This window comes from Meles meles, chromosome 1 (assembly GCF_922984935.1).
Source record: "Meles meles chromosome 1, mMelMel3.1 paternal haplotype, whole genome shotgun sequence".
Lineage (NCBI taxonomy): Eukaryota > Metazoa > Chordata > Mammalia > Carnivora > Mustelidae > Meles > Meles meles.
This window is the reverse complement of record NC_060066.1, coordinates 23817865-23834467: the sequence shown is the minus strand read 5'-3', so window position 1 is coordinate 23834467 and position 16603 is coordinate 23817865. Positions and strand designations below refer to the sequence as shown.

At 36.2% G+C, this 16603-nt stretch overlaps 1 protein-coding gene across 3 annotated transcripts in view; it reads right to left on the bottom strand.

Moving 5' to 3' along the window:
* Positions 1-16603, bottom strand: part of TRPS1 (transcriptional repressor GATA binding 1) — a 251599-nt gene that overhangs the window by 200753 nt on the left and 34243 nt on the right. Inside the window, exons 2-3 of one of the 3 annotated variants that reach the window (XM_046023967.1) lie at positions 6645-6802; positions 2520-3448 (exon numbers count right to left, since the gene is read on the bottom strand). In XM_046023967.1, the coding sequence (XP_045879923.1) occupies positions 2520-3448; positions 6645-6681 (966 nt within the window). In that variant the 5' untranslated portion in view covers positions 6682-6802. The remainder of the gene's footprint in view (positions 1-2519; positions 3449-6644; positions 6803-16603) is intronic. The other 2 variants (XM_046023977.1, XM_046023983.1) reach the window with 2 other exon arrangements.

The window sequence follows — 16603 nt, the reverse complement described above, 5'->3', positions numbered from 1 at the left end:
TTATAGATTTATATAAATAATTCCTGAAATTGGCTGATTATTGGTCTGTAATGCTCATATATACTAACATCTTTTTATCAGAATACACACAGCCATTAACTTCCTACCCATTTGTGACAGAACCACGTTAAAGAAGTTCTACAGTCAGCATTTTCTCCTGCACAGCCTTTAGTCCCCACACTGTTCAAGAGCCAGAGAAAGAAAGATCTCAAACGGCATTTCAGCACACAAACATGTGTGGGTAAAAAGGGGAATTTCAGATTTGCTTTTATTCAGCTTATGTATACAGAGAAGTCGTCCACTACTTATTTCGGCATAAAAATATTACTAAGTTACTTATCTTCAGACATGTTTCTGCATCAACATCTCGTGTTTGGGGAAAATACTTAAGATCAGCATTTGGCCCCAAAGTTATCTTTAGTGCTCTATTCCTAAATCGAACCAAGTTAACTCTCTTTAGGCTTGTTTCTATATCCAATTGTTTCTTTGAAATAATCATCTGCTTTTTTCCAGACTGCTTTTTTTTCTATTTTTAGCCTTATTATTTCTCTGGGGGAAAAAAAAATTGATCTTAACAAGATTATCTTCCTGCTTGCTATTTCCTACCACTTTCTGTCTTCTTTACTACAGCACTTGGTAGACAGCCTAGTCTCAGATCAGCTGTTTTATTTCTCCTCTATTAGTTCAAACTCAGCTCACACATCTGTTTTATTTCTAAAATCACTGCCCAGGAAAAGTGTCCAGCTCATTCTACCCAAACATAAACTTTACTATAAATAACTAAGAACTTAACAAATAACTGTTTGGGGGAAATGGAAGTGTGTTTAAAAAGTCTGAATTCTTCCAAACCATCGGCCTCAGTAATCTCGATTTTAAAGTCTTCCTGACAGCGCAGATCAGCTTCCCTCAGAAGTTGTCCCCAGAGTGAACAAACCGAAAGTCCTGCCGGAAATCCAGGTATTAACATCATATTACTTGCTAATTATAAAACACCATTTCACATACTGACATTATTCACTTCTAACCCTTTTATCTAAAACACGTATTTGCTTTCCAATCATGCTTTGACAGCAGAGTGTATCTGACATAAGACAGTGAAATGATCTTTAATAAGACAGCAGTTCAAAGCATGCAGCTTTCATGCATAATAACTATGTTGGCTTAATTTGCTGCTCCACAGAAATAATTCTATTTGTGGAAATTCACAAAGCAAGATGGAATTTTTAAGAGAGCTCTACAATGATGAAGCTGACTTTTTAAGAGTTCTTTCTATCTCCCTTAAAGTGATAAGATTGCAGTTCTGACATTTTTAAAGGCCTGGAAATTTCTCCTCTGATTGTTTTTACAAGGACTGCAAAACATGTTCACTACCTGTTATTTATAATTCCTTTGCCTGCCTTTCTTAACTGGCACCAGGTCAACAGAGAGGTCTACAGCAAATGTGCCAGAGCTATTGAATTGATAAAAATGACTGATATTTTAAGGGATTGGGGAGGTCAAATAAGTATGATGTAATTTTATTAGTTCTCTGGTACTTCTTCTAATCGTTCCTAAAGAAGGTTAATATTACACCTAATATGTTTTGAAATCCCCTGGCCAAATAATACAATAAAAATCTACAGACTGTAACAGAAAGTAATACACTTTCTCAAGCTGACCATGAGCTTCGACTATGCTAAAACTGCCAAAATGAAACGAATACGTTTCTTTAGAGTCAGTTCTGCATTTCATTCTATTTGAAATGGTAGATTTTTTTTTCACTTCACATATGCCATAAACTAAAGACAGAAGAGTAGATCAAAAGCTATGCCACTTTTAATAAAACCAGAAATCTAAATTACTGCTAAATGCTTTCATAAATTACTGTTTTCCCTAAATGCAGAAAAGAATGCTTTACTGGCCTGCACCAAGGTCATTCTGGTGTCCCTAGTACTTACAATCACATTGACTTCTTTGTAATCAATGTAAACTTTTATTCCCAAATTTTCATATGCAATTATGTTCCTTTTTCTGGAGTGTATCTCCTCAACTGTCAGTATGACCCAATTCTAGTCCAGTTGGATGCCAGGCTGAATATAAAAACCAAATCCTAATGCCAGCCACAGGAAAGCTCCTCACTGAAGGAAAGAGGACAGCGAAAGATTTCTAATCTAAAACTAGAACAAAGCATAAACTTCCATCATGTAGAACCATAAAGATTAGTGCCATTTTTGGAAGACTGGGAAAACATCAAATTACCATGAAATATTTCCAGAAATATGAAGCCCAGCTAATCCCATGAAAAGACTTATCCCAACCTAGTAGAAATACTGAGATTATTTTCCATGATAAGAGATGAAAGATGCCTCTGATTACACATTTGCATAAAACAGCTATGGAGTCCGTCCCTCTGTCCTGCTGAATCTCACAGGCCACCCCTCTGGTACTGGGAGCTTGATTTTAACACACATGTATGAATTCCCATTTCATGACTAACTGCTTTTTCTGTAGGAAGAGATAACAGCATACAGAGCACCAACCTGCACATCATAGGTCCCATTTAGTAAAACAGGCCTTGAAGAATTGATGTCCTGCAGCACACCAGAGAGCACGGAACGGTTGACCTTCTGGAAGTCTTTGGAATGGCTGAACTGCACCATGTTATGAAGGGCCAAGATTTTGCTGTCCAGCTCAGCATCCTGCCTGGTGCGGTTATGCAGTCCTAAGTGATACTTTCGGAAGTGCTTAATCAGATCTGTGGGGTCATTGCCATAGTAACCATATCCACAGATATTGCATTTAAAGTCCTGAAGCTCTGGAGACAGAGGTGCCGGGTCTGGGTTGTCATTTACCAGTAAGTCAGTTTTGGATTTATTCAGTCTTACACCCCCATCTGAAGGCACTTGTGGGTTTTTTGAGGCCACTGAAACTGGGCTTGAGCCTTGACAATTGGCTTGACCGCTCTGCGCTTGCCCTGTTTCCTCGGTAGCCTTTGGTGACATCTTATGATCTTCCTTGGTCTCCAATGAGTCCCCTGACGGGGTGCAGGCCATATCTTGAGGGTCATCTGCCTCCGCTCTCTGAGGAGACTTCAAGGGATCACAGACTCCCCCAGCAGCTGGAGATGAGAAAGCCAACATATTTCTATCTGTCACCTCATCCTGTGGATGCGAGGGAAGGTTTCCTCCTTTACCGGGGCTTTCATAATTGAAGCCAGCCTTCTCGCTCAGGACTGAGCTTTTTAAGCCCTTCTTGCTGCTACAGGATGGATCTTGGCCATGCGAGCTATGTTCCTCCTTATTATTCAGTTCTGCAGCATCACTCTGATCCGTATTTTCTGACATCTGATCTGCAGAAAATTCTTTGTTCTTTCCAGATACCTTGCTTTCTGTACCTATAGGCTCCAGGGTCTGGCCCTCGCCTTCACTAGCAACGTTTCTCAGAGGGGGGTTCTTTTTCCGGACCATATCTGTAAAAATGCAAGGAAAAGGACATGCAAGGTTATTTGAAAGCTGCAGATATGTGATCTAATCTAGAGCATTTTACTTATTCTATTCAAGGCTTTATAAGGTGCATATAAAAAAGTTTCTCTAGGGGAAAAAATGTTTTAAAAATAGCAAAAAACAGAGACTAAAGCAAATATTTACACTCAGAATTATTTTTGTCATAGAGTGGCTCATTTACTATTTTTAAATGGTTTTATAAATATCAAAATATTGATTATTACCAGCTCTATCTTTCCTTTATTCTTGTTTGTCAATTATATTTTTTGCTCACTTTCTTCAGTTATAATTGACGATATATGCTTATTTATAAACCTTATATATTATATATAATATGAACATACTATGTTTATAAAATATATACACACTTATGTTTACAGAATATATATTCCATGTTTATTTATATGCTATGTATACATGTATATAAATAACAAAATTGGAACTCAATATTGTTACACACTGTGCAACCAAGATAAATAGTTTCACCCAAAATATCCTCATAGTCAAAAGACAGAAATAGCATGTTATAAACAACATGAAAACTGCCCTATTACTTTCAGGAATAGAGAATAACAAATGTTTCATTCCTGTCCTACCGGTAAATTTCTTAAAGCCCCATGTGGAGAGCTTGCCTATAAGTCAGGAGGAGGACACGGGACACATCAGAGGGACTGGACTAGGTTGTACTGGGACTCTACCAAGCATGATAGCGAACGTAACTAAGTCCTGGGTTCTCACGCCCAGTCAGGTGGAGACAGTACCAATCTCACCAGCAGGAGCAGACTGGAAGATGAGCAAAGGACAATATTAAATTGAACCATACGACGTTGTCATTTCGTAGCTCAGTATGGCAAAATATTAGCTTCCCATCATGGCTCACCTTCACACACTAGCTCAACTATGCCTTTCAAGTTCATGGCATCAATGAGTATGGTCAAAGTAAGAGTACTGTGACAAATTCCTCCAGTGGAGTCTAATGAATCAGAATTTCAGAAGAAGGAGATAAGAAGCAATTTACGTTGTGTCAATTAAAAAAAAGGCAGTCGCAGAGGCTCGGTGGAGAACTGAGGTTCAGGGCTCATGCTTGTTAATCCCCCAGCTGAAAAACTGCAAGTGCTGTGTGAGTTGTCACCTAAAACGTCACTCAGGAAAATCCACCTGTGACTGACTAACAGGACAAGGTCTCTTCACTGGTCAACTCTGCCACAAGGGCAGATTTAACAGTTAGTTACACCACGATTACCCACAATGTCCTGAGAAAATCCAAATTAATCACAGGTTTTAGGTGTTTTCATCTGTAATTTCTCACAGGTGCTGAGAAGCCACACTGGCTTTGGACAGATGGGTGTACTTTCATTTCCAAAGAGCTGGTCAAGCAAAATTCTTGTAATATGAATCACTGAACCAAGATAATGCCCTCATTGAGTATAAAGGATCATTTCCAAGGTAAAAATTCACTTTATAAATAATGTCAAAAAATATAACTGTGCTTTAGAAAGTACACTTTCCTTCCTGTATAACATAGTCATCAAATATAAATAGAATATGTATTATGTTCCTCTTGGAACAACAACCACACAATTTAGAATGGAGGACTGAAGTTTCAAGTCCAAGTGATGCTCTTGAGGTAATGTCAACACCTATCTGACCAAGGCAGGGAGTGGGGAGGGAATATGGTCTTTACCTTGGTGTCATTACCGATAGGTCCTAAAACAAACTCAGCTAGGTAACCCTTGTTAGATAAAGAAAAAGAAAAAAAAAAGAAAGAAAGAAAGAAAAAGAAACACTGATTAACTTCTTTCTAACGTTTGCATTTCAACACCTCATTTGTTGATGTCAACGTTTTGGAAGACATCTAGTCCTTTGTCAGAAGCGACTGAACTTGGGAACCTGCACCTACACACAGAAGAGTGGAGGGCACTTTTACTAGTAGTCAACAAAAGTTAAACTAAAAATGAAACCAAAAATAATAAAAGGGAAGTTTAAGAAGTTATCATTTAAAATACAAGAGCCTGAGTAAAAAAAAAAAAAAAAATAACTATTCTTCACTTGGCCTACATTCTAGTTTATAGAGTATCAGCCATTACTACACATAAAACTGTGATGATTTGCTATAGCACCTCTTGCCTTTCCCTCCAGAATTTCCTGTTTGTTTTTTCCATTACACATAAAGTCTTTAGTAATCATCGCAATTTAATCTTTTCTTGGACAAATACTGAATAACCATGTCGTTTGTATTTTAACATTTTTCTCACTGTAAATAAACCCTAACGATAGTGCGCCAAAATGAAATAAATAACGTTACACAGAAAAAGACAAAATCTATATGAAAGGCAAGGTTCATAAAGAAATGAAAATGAAAGAATCCAATTCACTGAGATTATCTTTCCATTAAAGTGAAGAGAAAAATGGTTTCTGCCCATATATGAATGTCAAGGTGATTACAAAAACAGCAACATTTTACATAGCAAGGAACAAAGATAAAATACTTAAAAGTGAATAGTCATAAATACGTTAATATTGAAAACTGTAACTTGTTTTTCAGAACAAAAAGAATTAGACCTTGCTGATTTATTGTTATGCAGAAAATAGGCCATAGTTTAAAAGGTACTGAACTAGCAACTAGAGCAACTAAGAGAAAATATGATTTAATTAAATTATCATCTTTTCAAATTTCAATTCCCTCTTCCACCAAGAACAGACCTTGAGAACCCATATGACTCACTGACTCCTTATCCTGAATAGAGCCTTAAAAATATACATCGCAAAGACCGTCAACTGCTAAAACTTCAAAGAAGTATCAGAAAGGTCATTTGTGTTTTCTTTTTTGTTATGGGTGGAAGGGGCATGTTCTTTTTAGCTTCTTTAAAAAAAATCCTGGTTAATTTAGTAGACTATACTTTGAAGTAGTTATAGAAAAATAATTTTTATGGGAATTATATCGCCATAATTTTTCAGAATGACATATTATGTAAATATAAGCACATTTGCAGTACTTCTAAGTGGAAGAAACCCCCCTAACAAGTCATGAGTTAGATATCGTAAGACTATAGCCACCCCCAAGTTATTATCTTTAAGACAAATAACAGATTGCATGATGTTTTACTGTGTGCCAAGAACTTTTCCAGTTAACATTTTCACTTGAAAAAATAGATCACATACTTGTAAAATCATACCCAGCATTGACTTCATAAGGCATGTGGCTTTAGAGTGCTTTTTACAATTATTAATTCTATTAGTCAACTAGCAGGAGGCTAATGCAATTGTCTTAGAAGATGCTCGGAAGACACAGAAGACATTTTGAGAGCTGATCTGTACATCTGCAAAACAAAACAAAAAAATTTTCCTTCCTAAATGATGTAAATATGCTTTAACGTATCACACCTAAAATACATTAATATGCCAGCAGCACAGGCTGCTTCAAAGATACCTACTGAATGCACGAGCAAACCTTGAGCAAGTTCTTCCCTCCCCTGGGTTCTAATAAAACAGCAGGAAAGGGAGGAAGGTGATATAAAAGATTACAGAAGTCATTGTCACAATAGACCATGATGTACGATTTAACCTCTGAAGTTCCCAAACCCTAAGGACCAGAATACTTACCTACACTGGGGTGGGGATAAATTATCTTAATTAGTAAACATGGAGGGGACGTTTCTGGAAAAGATACCAGGTGTACCTACTGATATACAGTCACAGCTAAAGACAAGAAGGGGTATGCATTGTAAATCTCTTCCAAACTCATAGCAGCAGTGTATACCATGCAGCTGATAAAAGAACTATTGCAACGCCTTCAAGAATTGGGATCTACGTAGGCCTTCCCAACCTACAGAAACATTATGCACTGTAATAAGGGCTATCTTCTCAGCTAGTTTTATTAATCTTCTATTTTCACTCTTGATAAATAAGTTCATACAATGGTGACTGAACCAGCTTTAAACCATCATTATCCCATCACCTGTATTATCTGAATGAAATTATCAAGGCAGGGGCACCTGGATGGCTCAGTTGGTTAAGCCTCTGTCTTAGGCTCAGGTCATGATCCCGGGGTCCTGGGACTGAGCCCTGCACTGGGCTCCCTGCTCGGCGGGGAGTGTGCTTCTCCCTCTCCCTCTGCCTCTGCCTCTGCCCCTGCTCAGGCTCTCCCTCGCTTGCTCTCTCAAAAAAAATCTTAAAGAAAAAGAAAGTATCGAGCCAGATATTGCAAAGATGGTCATAAAATAATTAGATAATCGCCATCAAGGAGTGTTTGGGGAACTCTATTTGAAAACGTCTTTATTCAGCTATATAAAAGCAATATCCCTCATACGGACTATGAAAAGAAGTTCAAGGGGTGCCTGGGTGGCTCAGTGAGTTAAGCCTCTGTCTTCAGCTCAGGTCATGATCTCAGGGTCCTGGGATCGAGCCCTACATAGGGCTCTCTGCTCAGTGGGGAGCCTGCTTCTCCCTCTCTCTGCCTGCCTCTCTGCCTACTTGTGATCTCTTAAATAAATAAAATCTTAAAAAAAAAGAAAAGAAGTTCAAAATGACAGTTTACAGCAGGTCCACTATAAACAACTGGATAATGGGGCTGAAAGTGAAGTGGATAAGGAGAAACTGAAGAATCTAAGTGGGAGCTATGAGACTCAAAACTGCAAACTTTAGTCCTCTGTTCAATTGTGAGGTAAAAAACTGACCTGGGGGATAGAGGGTGGATGAGGTGAGGATGGCGAGCATTCCCGCGTCTACTTCATTCCCCACCTGAACAATATGTGAATGCTCCTCTAACAGCCGATATAATGGGAATATGTATCATGTGTCGAGACATTTAAGCAGGTTAAAACACGCTTAGCTTCCCAAAAAATGCACTATTTTTATCTCTTTTCATTACCGAGATGTAAGACACCCCATTTGCAAAAATCCAAATTTTTAAATTATTTCTTCCTAAATTAAAACAAATCTAAAGGCTTTCTTTGTATTCCCTAGTTTAAAAAAAAAAAGTTTATTATAAGAAATAGTAGGACACTGCATTATTTCTATATTTTAGTATTAGACAGTGGAAATAATCAGCATTCGTGCTTAAAATATCATTCTGGTAACTATTTTATTTCACTGATTAAAATGCTTAAACCTATAAGAAAAAAATCCCTTTTCTAGAGAAGACTGTGACTCATGTCTTCAGAATGGCATCTTCACAGCAAAAGGAAGCTGAGTGTTCTATTAATATCTAGATATTTTGAATTAACCATTAATGATTTAGTTTTATTTCATATGTATGTATATGTATTTTACATATACTTGCTCCAAAGAATTTTGCTATAGCTAATCAAATGATTTACTCAATCAAAGGAATCAACTATTACAGTAATTTAAAAAGAGAGCTGAGATCACACATACATCCAGAGCCAGCGCAGATTAGAGGAACTTATTTCCATTAGACGAGAAACTCCTTGAAGGTAAGAGATATAAATTCCTATGTACTTCGTAGCATCTTGATCCTAAACCAAGGAAGGATGAACGGTGCAGCAATCACATGTAGAGTTTCTGACCCTGCTTCCTGTCAGTAGCTGATGTAATCAAGGGCCAGTCCCTTGACTTCTCTGAGCCTCTGTTCTTATTCACATGAGAGAATTTTAATACATGATTTTGAAACTTCCTCACACCTCTAAGATCCTATAATGGTTCTAGTTAATGGGTTAGGCACTATAGTCTTACCTTAGGAAAACTTAATCCAATTTCCCTAAAAGACTATAAAATATGAAACTATCATTAACTAAGGAAGGCATAAATACCGCTGAGGTTTACCATTCAATCAATTCCTCATTTCCTCCAACATTCATTCATTAAATAAATGTATAGCCAGCACAAGTACCCAAGTACAAACACCTAGTGAGATGACTGTAGTTTTACCACTAGATAAACAGAGAAGGATATCTTTAAAAAGAAAAGAAAAATATTCTAAGGAACCCCTCTTTCTCAAAATAAATAAATAAATAAAGCTTTGGAGTATCTTTCCAAATACCATTTCAATTGTGTGCACTTCCAATTGATTGATTCCTTTTCAATAGACAGAGAGAGAGAGAGAAAAGAGAGATGGATGGAAAGAATGAACCTTAATAAGACTAAAAGTTAAGGGAGCAAGGCTGTATAATTTAACCTCAGACTCAAATCCTGCTGAGTATGATTTTTATTATAAGTAGCAGTTCTTGTCATCATAATATATAATACCAGATGACATTTTCTTACTGTTTTTCCAGATAATAAAACTTTCAAGTGTTTGAAATCAAAGCTTAACACAAAAGAAAAGACATGGTAGTCTTCTCCTTAATATATGTTTCTTCCGTGCTTGTTTGTATCAACAACCCAGGAGTACCGAGTTATTAATTGCACATTTCATGTAGGTTTTATTAAAAAAATTAAAAGAAAAGAAAAAAATAGTAAATCGTTTCTTTTGATCAGAAGTCCCCCACAAAGAATTTAAAGAATTAAGCAAGTGATACCAAAATAAAAGGAAGGTCAAGTTTGGGGCCTATAGCAAACTAGATAGCTTCCATATGAACAACATATAAAGTTCAGTTTTAAAGAACATATGTCTTTGCTCATTGGTTTAAAAAAAAAAAAAGCTTTGAATCCTGTCTACTCCATATATACAGATCAAAATCAGATTGCTTAAGTGAACTATAAAATGCAAGAGAACATTGTTTATCCAAATCATAAACCCAAGAATTGCTGAAGGAGTTTAAATGTTTTCTGGTTCTTCAGATTCCAGAGCACTACTTCAATGGTAGGTTGCTTTTTTTGTAAACTGCTTCAAACTTCATAAACCTAATGTCAGATCCTGGTCTTTGCTACCCATGTCTATTTAATTTGCTCTCTCTGAATTGACTGTTCCTGAATCTTTAAAGGTATTTTGGGATATCTTAAATCCTGCTGAGATTTAAATGTCAGCACCTTCAAACAACTCCCATCAAATAAATCTCTTATTAATTCACATCAAATTAATCCAAAATGATCAGTTCTCTTAACATATGCTACAGAGTCCAAAGCCCATTAATAGTCATCTGGACACTAGAACTAACCTAAGACTCTCTGAGATAAAACGCACATTATTTAGATATCCTCTTTCAAAGAGTTTTGATGTTGGCCCAAACACATTTTATTAGGCTTTTATTTCATCGAGCTTCTCTCTCTGTATTTCAAATATCTCATTGCAAATGTACTAGTCTAAGGAAAAAGAAATGGTCTGGTAATGAATCTCCACATACCCATACCCATACACATCTTAGAGAAAGAATTTCGTTAACCATTTTACTTTTAGCAGAAAATTACAAAACTGTTTTTTGCCTTTAAAAAGTCATACTAGAAGTTTAATTCAAATGGTAGAAGGGGCACCAGCATGGCTTAGTTGGTTAAGGGTCCAACTCTTGATTTCGACTCAGGTAATGATCTCAGGGTCATGAGACTGAGCGCAGTATTCGGGCTCCATGCTCAGTAGGGAGTCTGCTTGAAGATTCTCTCTCCCACCTCCTCTTTGCCCCTACCCCCAAAATAGATAAATCTTTAAAAAAAAAAAAAAAAAAAACACTGTGAATATACGTGAAAAAAAATTATGTGTGCACCTATTTCCCTAATTAAGGCAACAGAAATAAAACAAGTATACATCATGAGTTATCAAAAGGAAAGGGGAATTGGTTATTTTTGCTTTCGTAACAGTTGAAAGGCAAATGTATTAAAAACTCTGCTTTGAAATAAGGTCACAATTTCACTAAACAAATTAAGAAACGTTATCATTTGTTTCCTCACAGGTATGTCGTGTTTCCTTTTGTTTTCATTCCTCTCAAAGGGGATTAAAAAAAAATTAAAATAATGTACAATGACAACTATTGGTTCAAACAGGCCAGTATGACTTTGCATGTGTGTATGGGTCGGGCGTAACTTCCTCCCTCTTCTTTGTTAAACTTAGAATATTTCACCTGGTTGATGGGCAAAGAGCCAAACACAGCCCATAAGTTCAAAAAGAATAGCTCATGGAAAAATATAAATGCATCTATTTATTTTGATGGTTGTGATAGGAATTGACATTTTATTTGTACGTAAATTAGGTTTCTACTGATAACAAAAATAATGAGTGTCAAGATTTGTAGAAATGCCTTTGACTTTTGGATGCTGAAAAACATCTTTATATAGTAAAGGTACAACTGTAGTATATCGATGTTGCTTTGTCTGTTTTCCACTGGTTAACATCTGTCTCAGTTCTCCCGTAAGAAATCTGTGTCAATCACTGCCAATCCATTTGGTAAATTAACATGCATATATAGTATAGTGAATCTAATAAATGCATACCATGAAGATTCAGTAAGAATGCTCACCGTATTCACAGCATGGATCAGCTAAGTGTATTAAGCAAAGTTTTTTGTTAATTTTTTTTGGAGTGCTATTCTAGACCCAAGATTAAAACAAATATTGTGAAGGCATATTGAGAGCTTATACTAGTCATATGTGTGTGTATGTGTGTGTATATATACATATACATAGAGAGGAAACATGTTTGTGTGTTACACAGAAATTTAACACACTGTAATATTCAACATACATGTTACCTATAACAGGTATGTGTTAAATATATGTATGTCAAACAGCCAAAGTGAAGGGAAGTAAATTTGCACCATCAGTCTTGTTCGTGAAACCAGTAAACCACTCTGCTCATCTCCAGGGTACCGCAGGAAACCACTCCAAAGGACTCACCCATCCAAGGTCCAAGCAGCAAGCAGGGATGTCCAATGGGTAAGGCACAAATATCATGAGGAATCAGCAAACATACACAGCCCGTGAAAGGGAATTAGAAGTAAGTTCAGAGGATGGCTTAGTATGTGTAAATTCCAAGCAGTCAGGGATCTTTGTTCTATATGATTTTGAAAAGTCCATTTAAATTAGTAAACAGACCTGATGGATGTCTTTCACAATGTGTAATGAATACAGACTAATAACATCAAATGTGGTTAAATACCAACATAGTAGGTGTTGACTGCTTCATGTAACCAATTCAGCATCATTTTCCCTTCTGATAAAAATATATTATATTTACACACAGGTTGGAATCATTTTTGTCTTTTGTTGAATATACTGGATGTTCCCATAGAAAGAGGTTTTTTTAAAATTCTACACCTGAAAGCAACTCCCGATAGAACAAGTTAAGCCACTTCTTCCTGACTCCTACAATGAGAAAAGTTTCCTATACGAAAAAAAGAAGAGGTACACCCAGAATCCCTTTGTAATTTGGGTAGATAACAGGCTTAGAAACCTTCAGCTACAAGAACTTCTTTTGCAATAAACCATTATTTCAGGACATTCTACCTATGCTCACCCTAAGTTTAGCTAGGCTCTGTCTGGGATTTTATTATAGTCATGTTTAAGATGGTAAGAAATTCAAGAATTTTCTCTATGTTCTATGAATTTTCTCTATGTTCTTCCCATGATATTGGTTTCAAAAAAAATATAGTAAGGAGGTTTCTTGGTCAAATTAAGTTTAGTGGAAACTGTATACTTCATATAACCTCTCATAGATCCACATTGTACATCAGCAGTTACAGCTCTAAAAAGTCCTAGGGGTTGTGCAGTGGCGGCGTCTGTTCAATTTGGATTGGAATTTCTTCTTTGAAAATTACTGACTAGAGCAACATCTCCCTCCGTGTGCCACACAACATTAGTTTTGTTGGTAAATGGCATTATGTGACATAAAGCCAAATGAGATTGGGTATCCACAGCAAGAAGAAAATTATTTATTTCAAAACATATATGATATTTTAAAAGCAAAGCAGTATTTCTTCATCAAATTGGCAAGAAAATGAAGATGCCTTGATCTGATCATTTTGAAGGACGTGTTTTGTTTCCGTTTGTGTTTTTTTCTTCTCCCCAGCGTGGCAAGGAACAGTAAAAGAAGATCAGGATCCATTATCATGAAAGATTTAGAATCAGTATTTTAAAAGATTGTGTAACGGCAGAGGATTACAGTCATGATAGAACACTGAGTGAAAAAGGCAGAAGATAAACATCTATGTACAATATGATCTCAGATGTCCAAATTATACATGCATCAACACAGATGGGTATAAGCCCAGTGTCATCTCAAAGCTTAATAGTTTATACAGATACCATTGTATAAAAAAGTCCTAATTTTTTTTTCGGGTATTATTTCTAATGTTCACAAAGGTGACCCATTTAACACACCACACTCTGTCCACTAGATTTGTGTCGTTCATTTATAATAACTTCAGTTTTATCTGAACCAAATTTGTTCAGGAACCAAAATACAGCAAAGCGTTTCATGGAATATGGCTGGCAGAAAGAGGTTAGAGAGAGACCCAGGATTGCACTAAGGGACCTAAGGTTCGTATAGTTAAAATCAGTAGTTTTCAACGACTTAAACAGATTTCTGAGAGAATGGGTCTAGCCCACATCCTCCTCTCGGGTCATTAGTAAATCCCATTCCTCCCAGCTCAGTTCAATCTCCACCTGCAGACTCACATGCACACATAATAAAGATAGAAAGCCAATGCCCAGACCATAGTCAGTAAACAGTGTTCAGGGTGGACCTGCTCTATGACTGCATCTTTTCATAGTATACATTAATGTCAATCTGGCTCAATGGTTCTAGGCAGTGAGAAGATAAATTAAGTACACAGGGCTTCCCTATCTCACTCTTACAAGTCCCCGGCTCTAGTTTTATGGGCTTTAGGATTTTGTTTTATGGTTACTGCATCTCCCCCCCCCCAAATATTAAAACAAAAGATTAAAATAAATTTAAGAATGAAACCAGGCTAGGTAGATGCCAAAGTAAATCTGAAACAGGGAATTAATTACAAGTTAAAATTTTAAGTCCACAGCAAACATAGTGGTAAGGTCACACCGAGGTCTGAGTCTGAGAGGAAGACCCTATACCCAGGTTACACCTGGGCCCCACAGCTCCTCCATTACACAAGCACCAAGAGAGAAAGAATAATGATTTGTATATGTGTGGAGCTGTAGAATTAGTGAAAGCAAAAATTTGCTCACTCGTGAAATATTTTTGTATAGGTAACTAGTCAATCTTCAAACTCAAGTTCAATATATGTTCCAGAATCCATCTAAACACACACACACGTGTACATACACACACACATACACCTTTAGAAAAGATTTTTACCACCTGAACCCCAATTAGTAATTTCTTTTCTCCCTCAATCTTGTTGTGGACACCTGTCATAACAGAGTAAGGGAAAAATATAGATATAATTCCAGATTCAGGTGTTTTACAAAACATTCCTTCAAAATCTAATTGAATGTTGAAAGAAATCAAAAGTCAGAATCAGACCTTTTTTTAAAGACTCACAATCGTGAATGTTGATGTACGGTATAACCTGAATTTTTAGTTAATAACAAAAATGTATTATGTTATTGTTACTACGAACCAGGCGCTGTGCCAAGAGTTTACTAAGATACTGTTGTTTTCACATTTTACAGATGAAGTAACTAAGATTTAGAAAAGTCAAATCACTTGCTTGGTTCATAGACCCAGCCCATGAAGAACAAAGTCTGAAGAAGTCAAAAGCCTTGCTAGACCACCTGGTTTCCCATTACATTTCTCATAAACTCTTTAGTGTGTTTATGAACAATAGCTAAGCAATGCATTTAGAGATACAAAAGTGACAGCACTTTAAGAACTAGAGAACACAATCTAAAAAGATACCATTTCATAAAGACAGCCATCAAATGTACTTGACTGGTTCCATAGTTGTTTCAAGTGAATATGCAACCTTCCCAGTAATCTTATGGACTAGTAGGTTTATCCTAACTTTTGGATTTGCCTCATAACACCTAGCACATCACTAAAGGTAATAAATTACACAAGTCTCTAAATGGATTTACTTCTCCAAAGCCCTCTACAATTCCCCCAAGCAAAAGTGAGTCTTTTCCACTACCATCCAAGGCAATTCATGTAAAGCTTCTTTTAAGGTAAATGCCACATCACACTGTAACTATGTGTTTATGCTGTGTTTATGTTTCAGCTACCCCGCTAGGTTATGAAGCTCTCCAGATCAGAAAATATCTTTATTAATATTGTCAGTGTTAAGATGTTAATAATAAAATGTTAACTAACAATATTAATATAATATATATCCATTCACATATCTGATTATTTTACTCAAAATACTGATATATTATTCATATATTTAAATATCTCTACGTTATCAAAAATTCTCAAACTTTTCCCAAGTGAAAAACATCTAAGGCTAGAACACATTTCCATCACTAACAATGGCGCTGTATGATAATGGTTACTGGCGGAAAATAAAGCAGCATACTGTCGCAGGGGACATACGAGTTTTTTAAAAAGTCAAGTGATACTAATACGGCCCTCCCCACTGAGACTAGCTTAGTACAGAGGAAGCACTCGCAAAAGTTCTCAGGGACAGGTACAGTGTTAGCACACTTAGAAATTTCTGCATATTGCTTATCTCATGAAGGAAGACCAGAATCTCTTGACATTAAATAGGCTTGTGAGAATAAAAGCTAAAAGAATGCTAACGTTGTATCATCAATATAATTAATAACAAACTAAATCACGACATTCAAGGACTCGTGGCATTAATTTTGTCTTTATTTAGGCTAGAAAAGAACCAGATATCATTCATAGCTCTGGATCCATGGACATACAGCAATAAATGCATAAGTAGTGAGAAGAATTAAATTTATTTTTCAGAACTGTGACTCACTCTCCCTCTGCTGCTCCCCCTGCTTGTGCTTGCTCGCTCTCTCACTGTCAAATAAATAAAATCTTAAAAAAAAAAAAAAAGTGACTCACAATTACGTTGATTTGATTTGGGTTCTATATATGTCTACATAACCTTATGTACAATTTGAGGACTGAATTATAGTTAGAGGAAGGTTCACTTAAAAAAAAAGTGTACTCTACATAGTAATAATTCCATAATGATGTTTCTGTAATCAGTAAAATGAATTTTTACAAGTTCATTTACCTGCATGATTGTTTATTCTGTACATGAATGACACCTGGTACTTAATACATTTATTAACTATATAATAATACAGGTATCTTCTGCTTCCCAAAGGTTCACGTTATATTGCTTTGTTTTTAGGAAAGA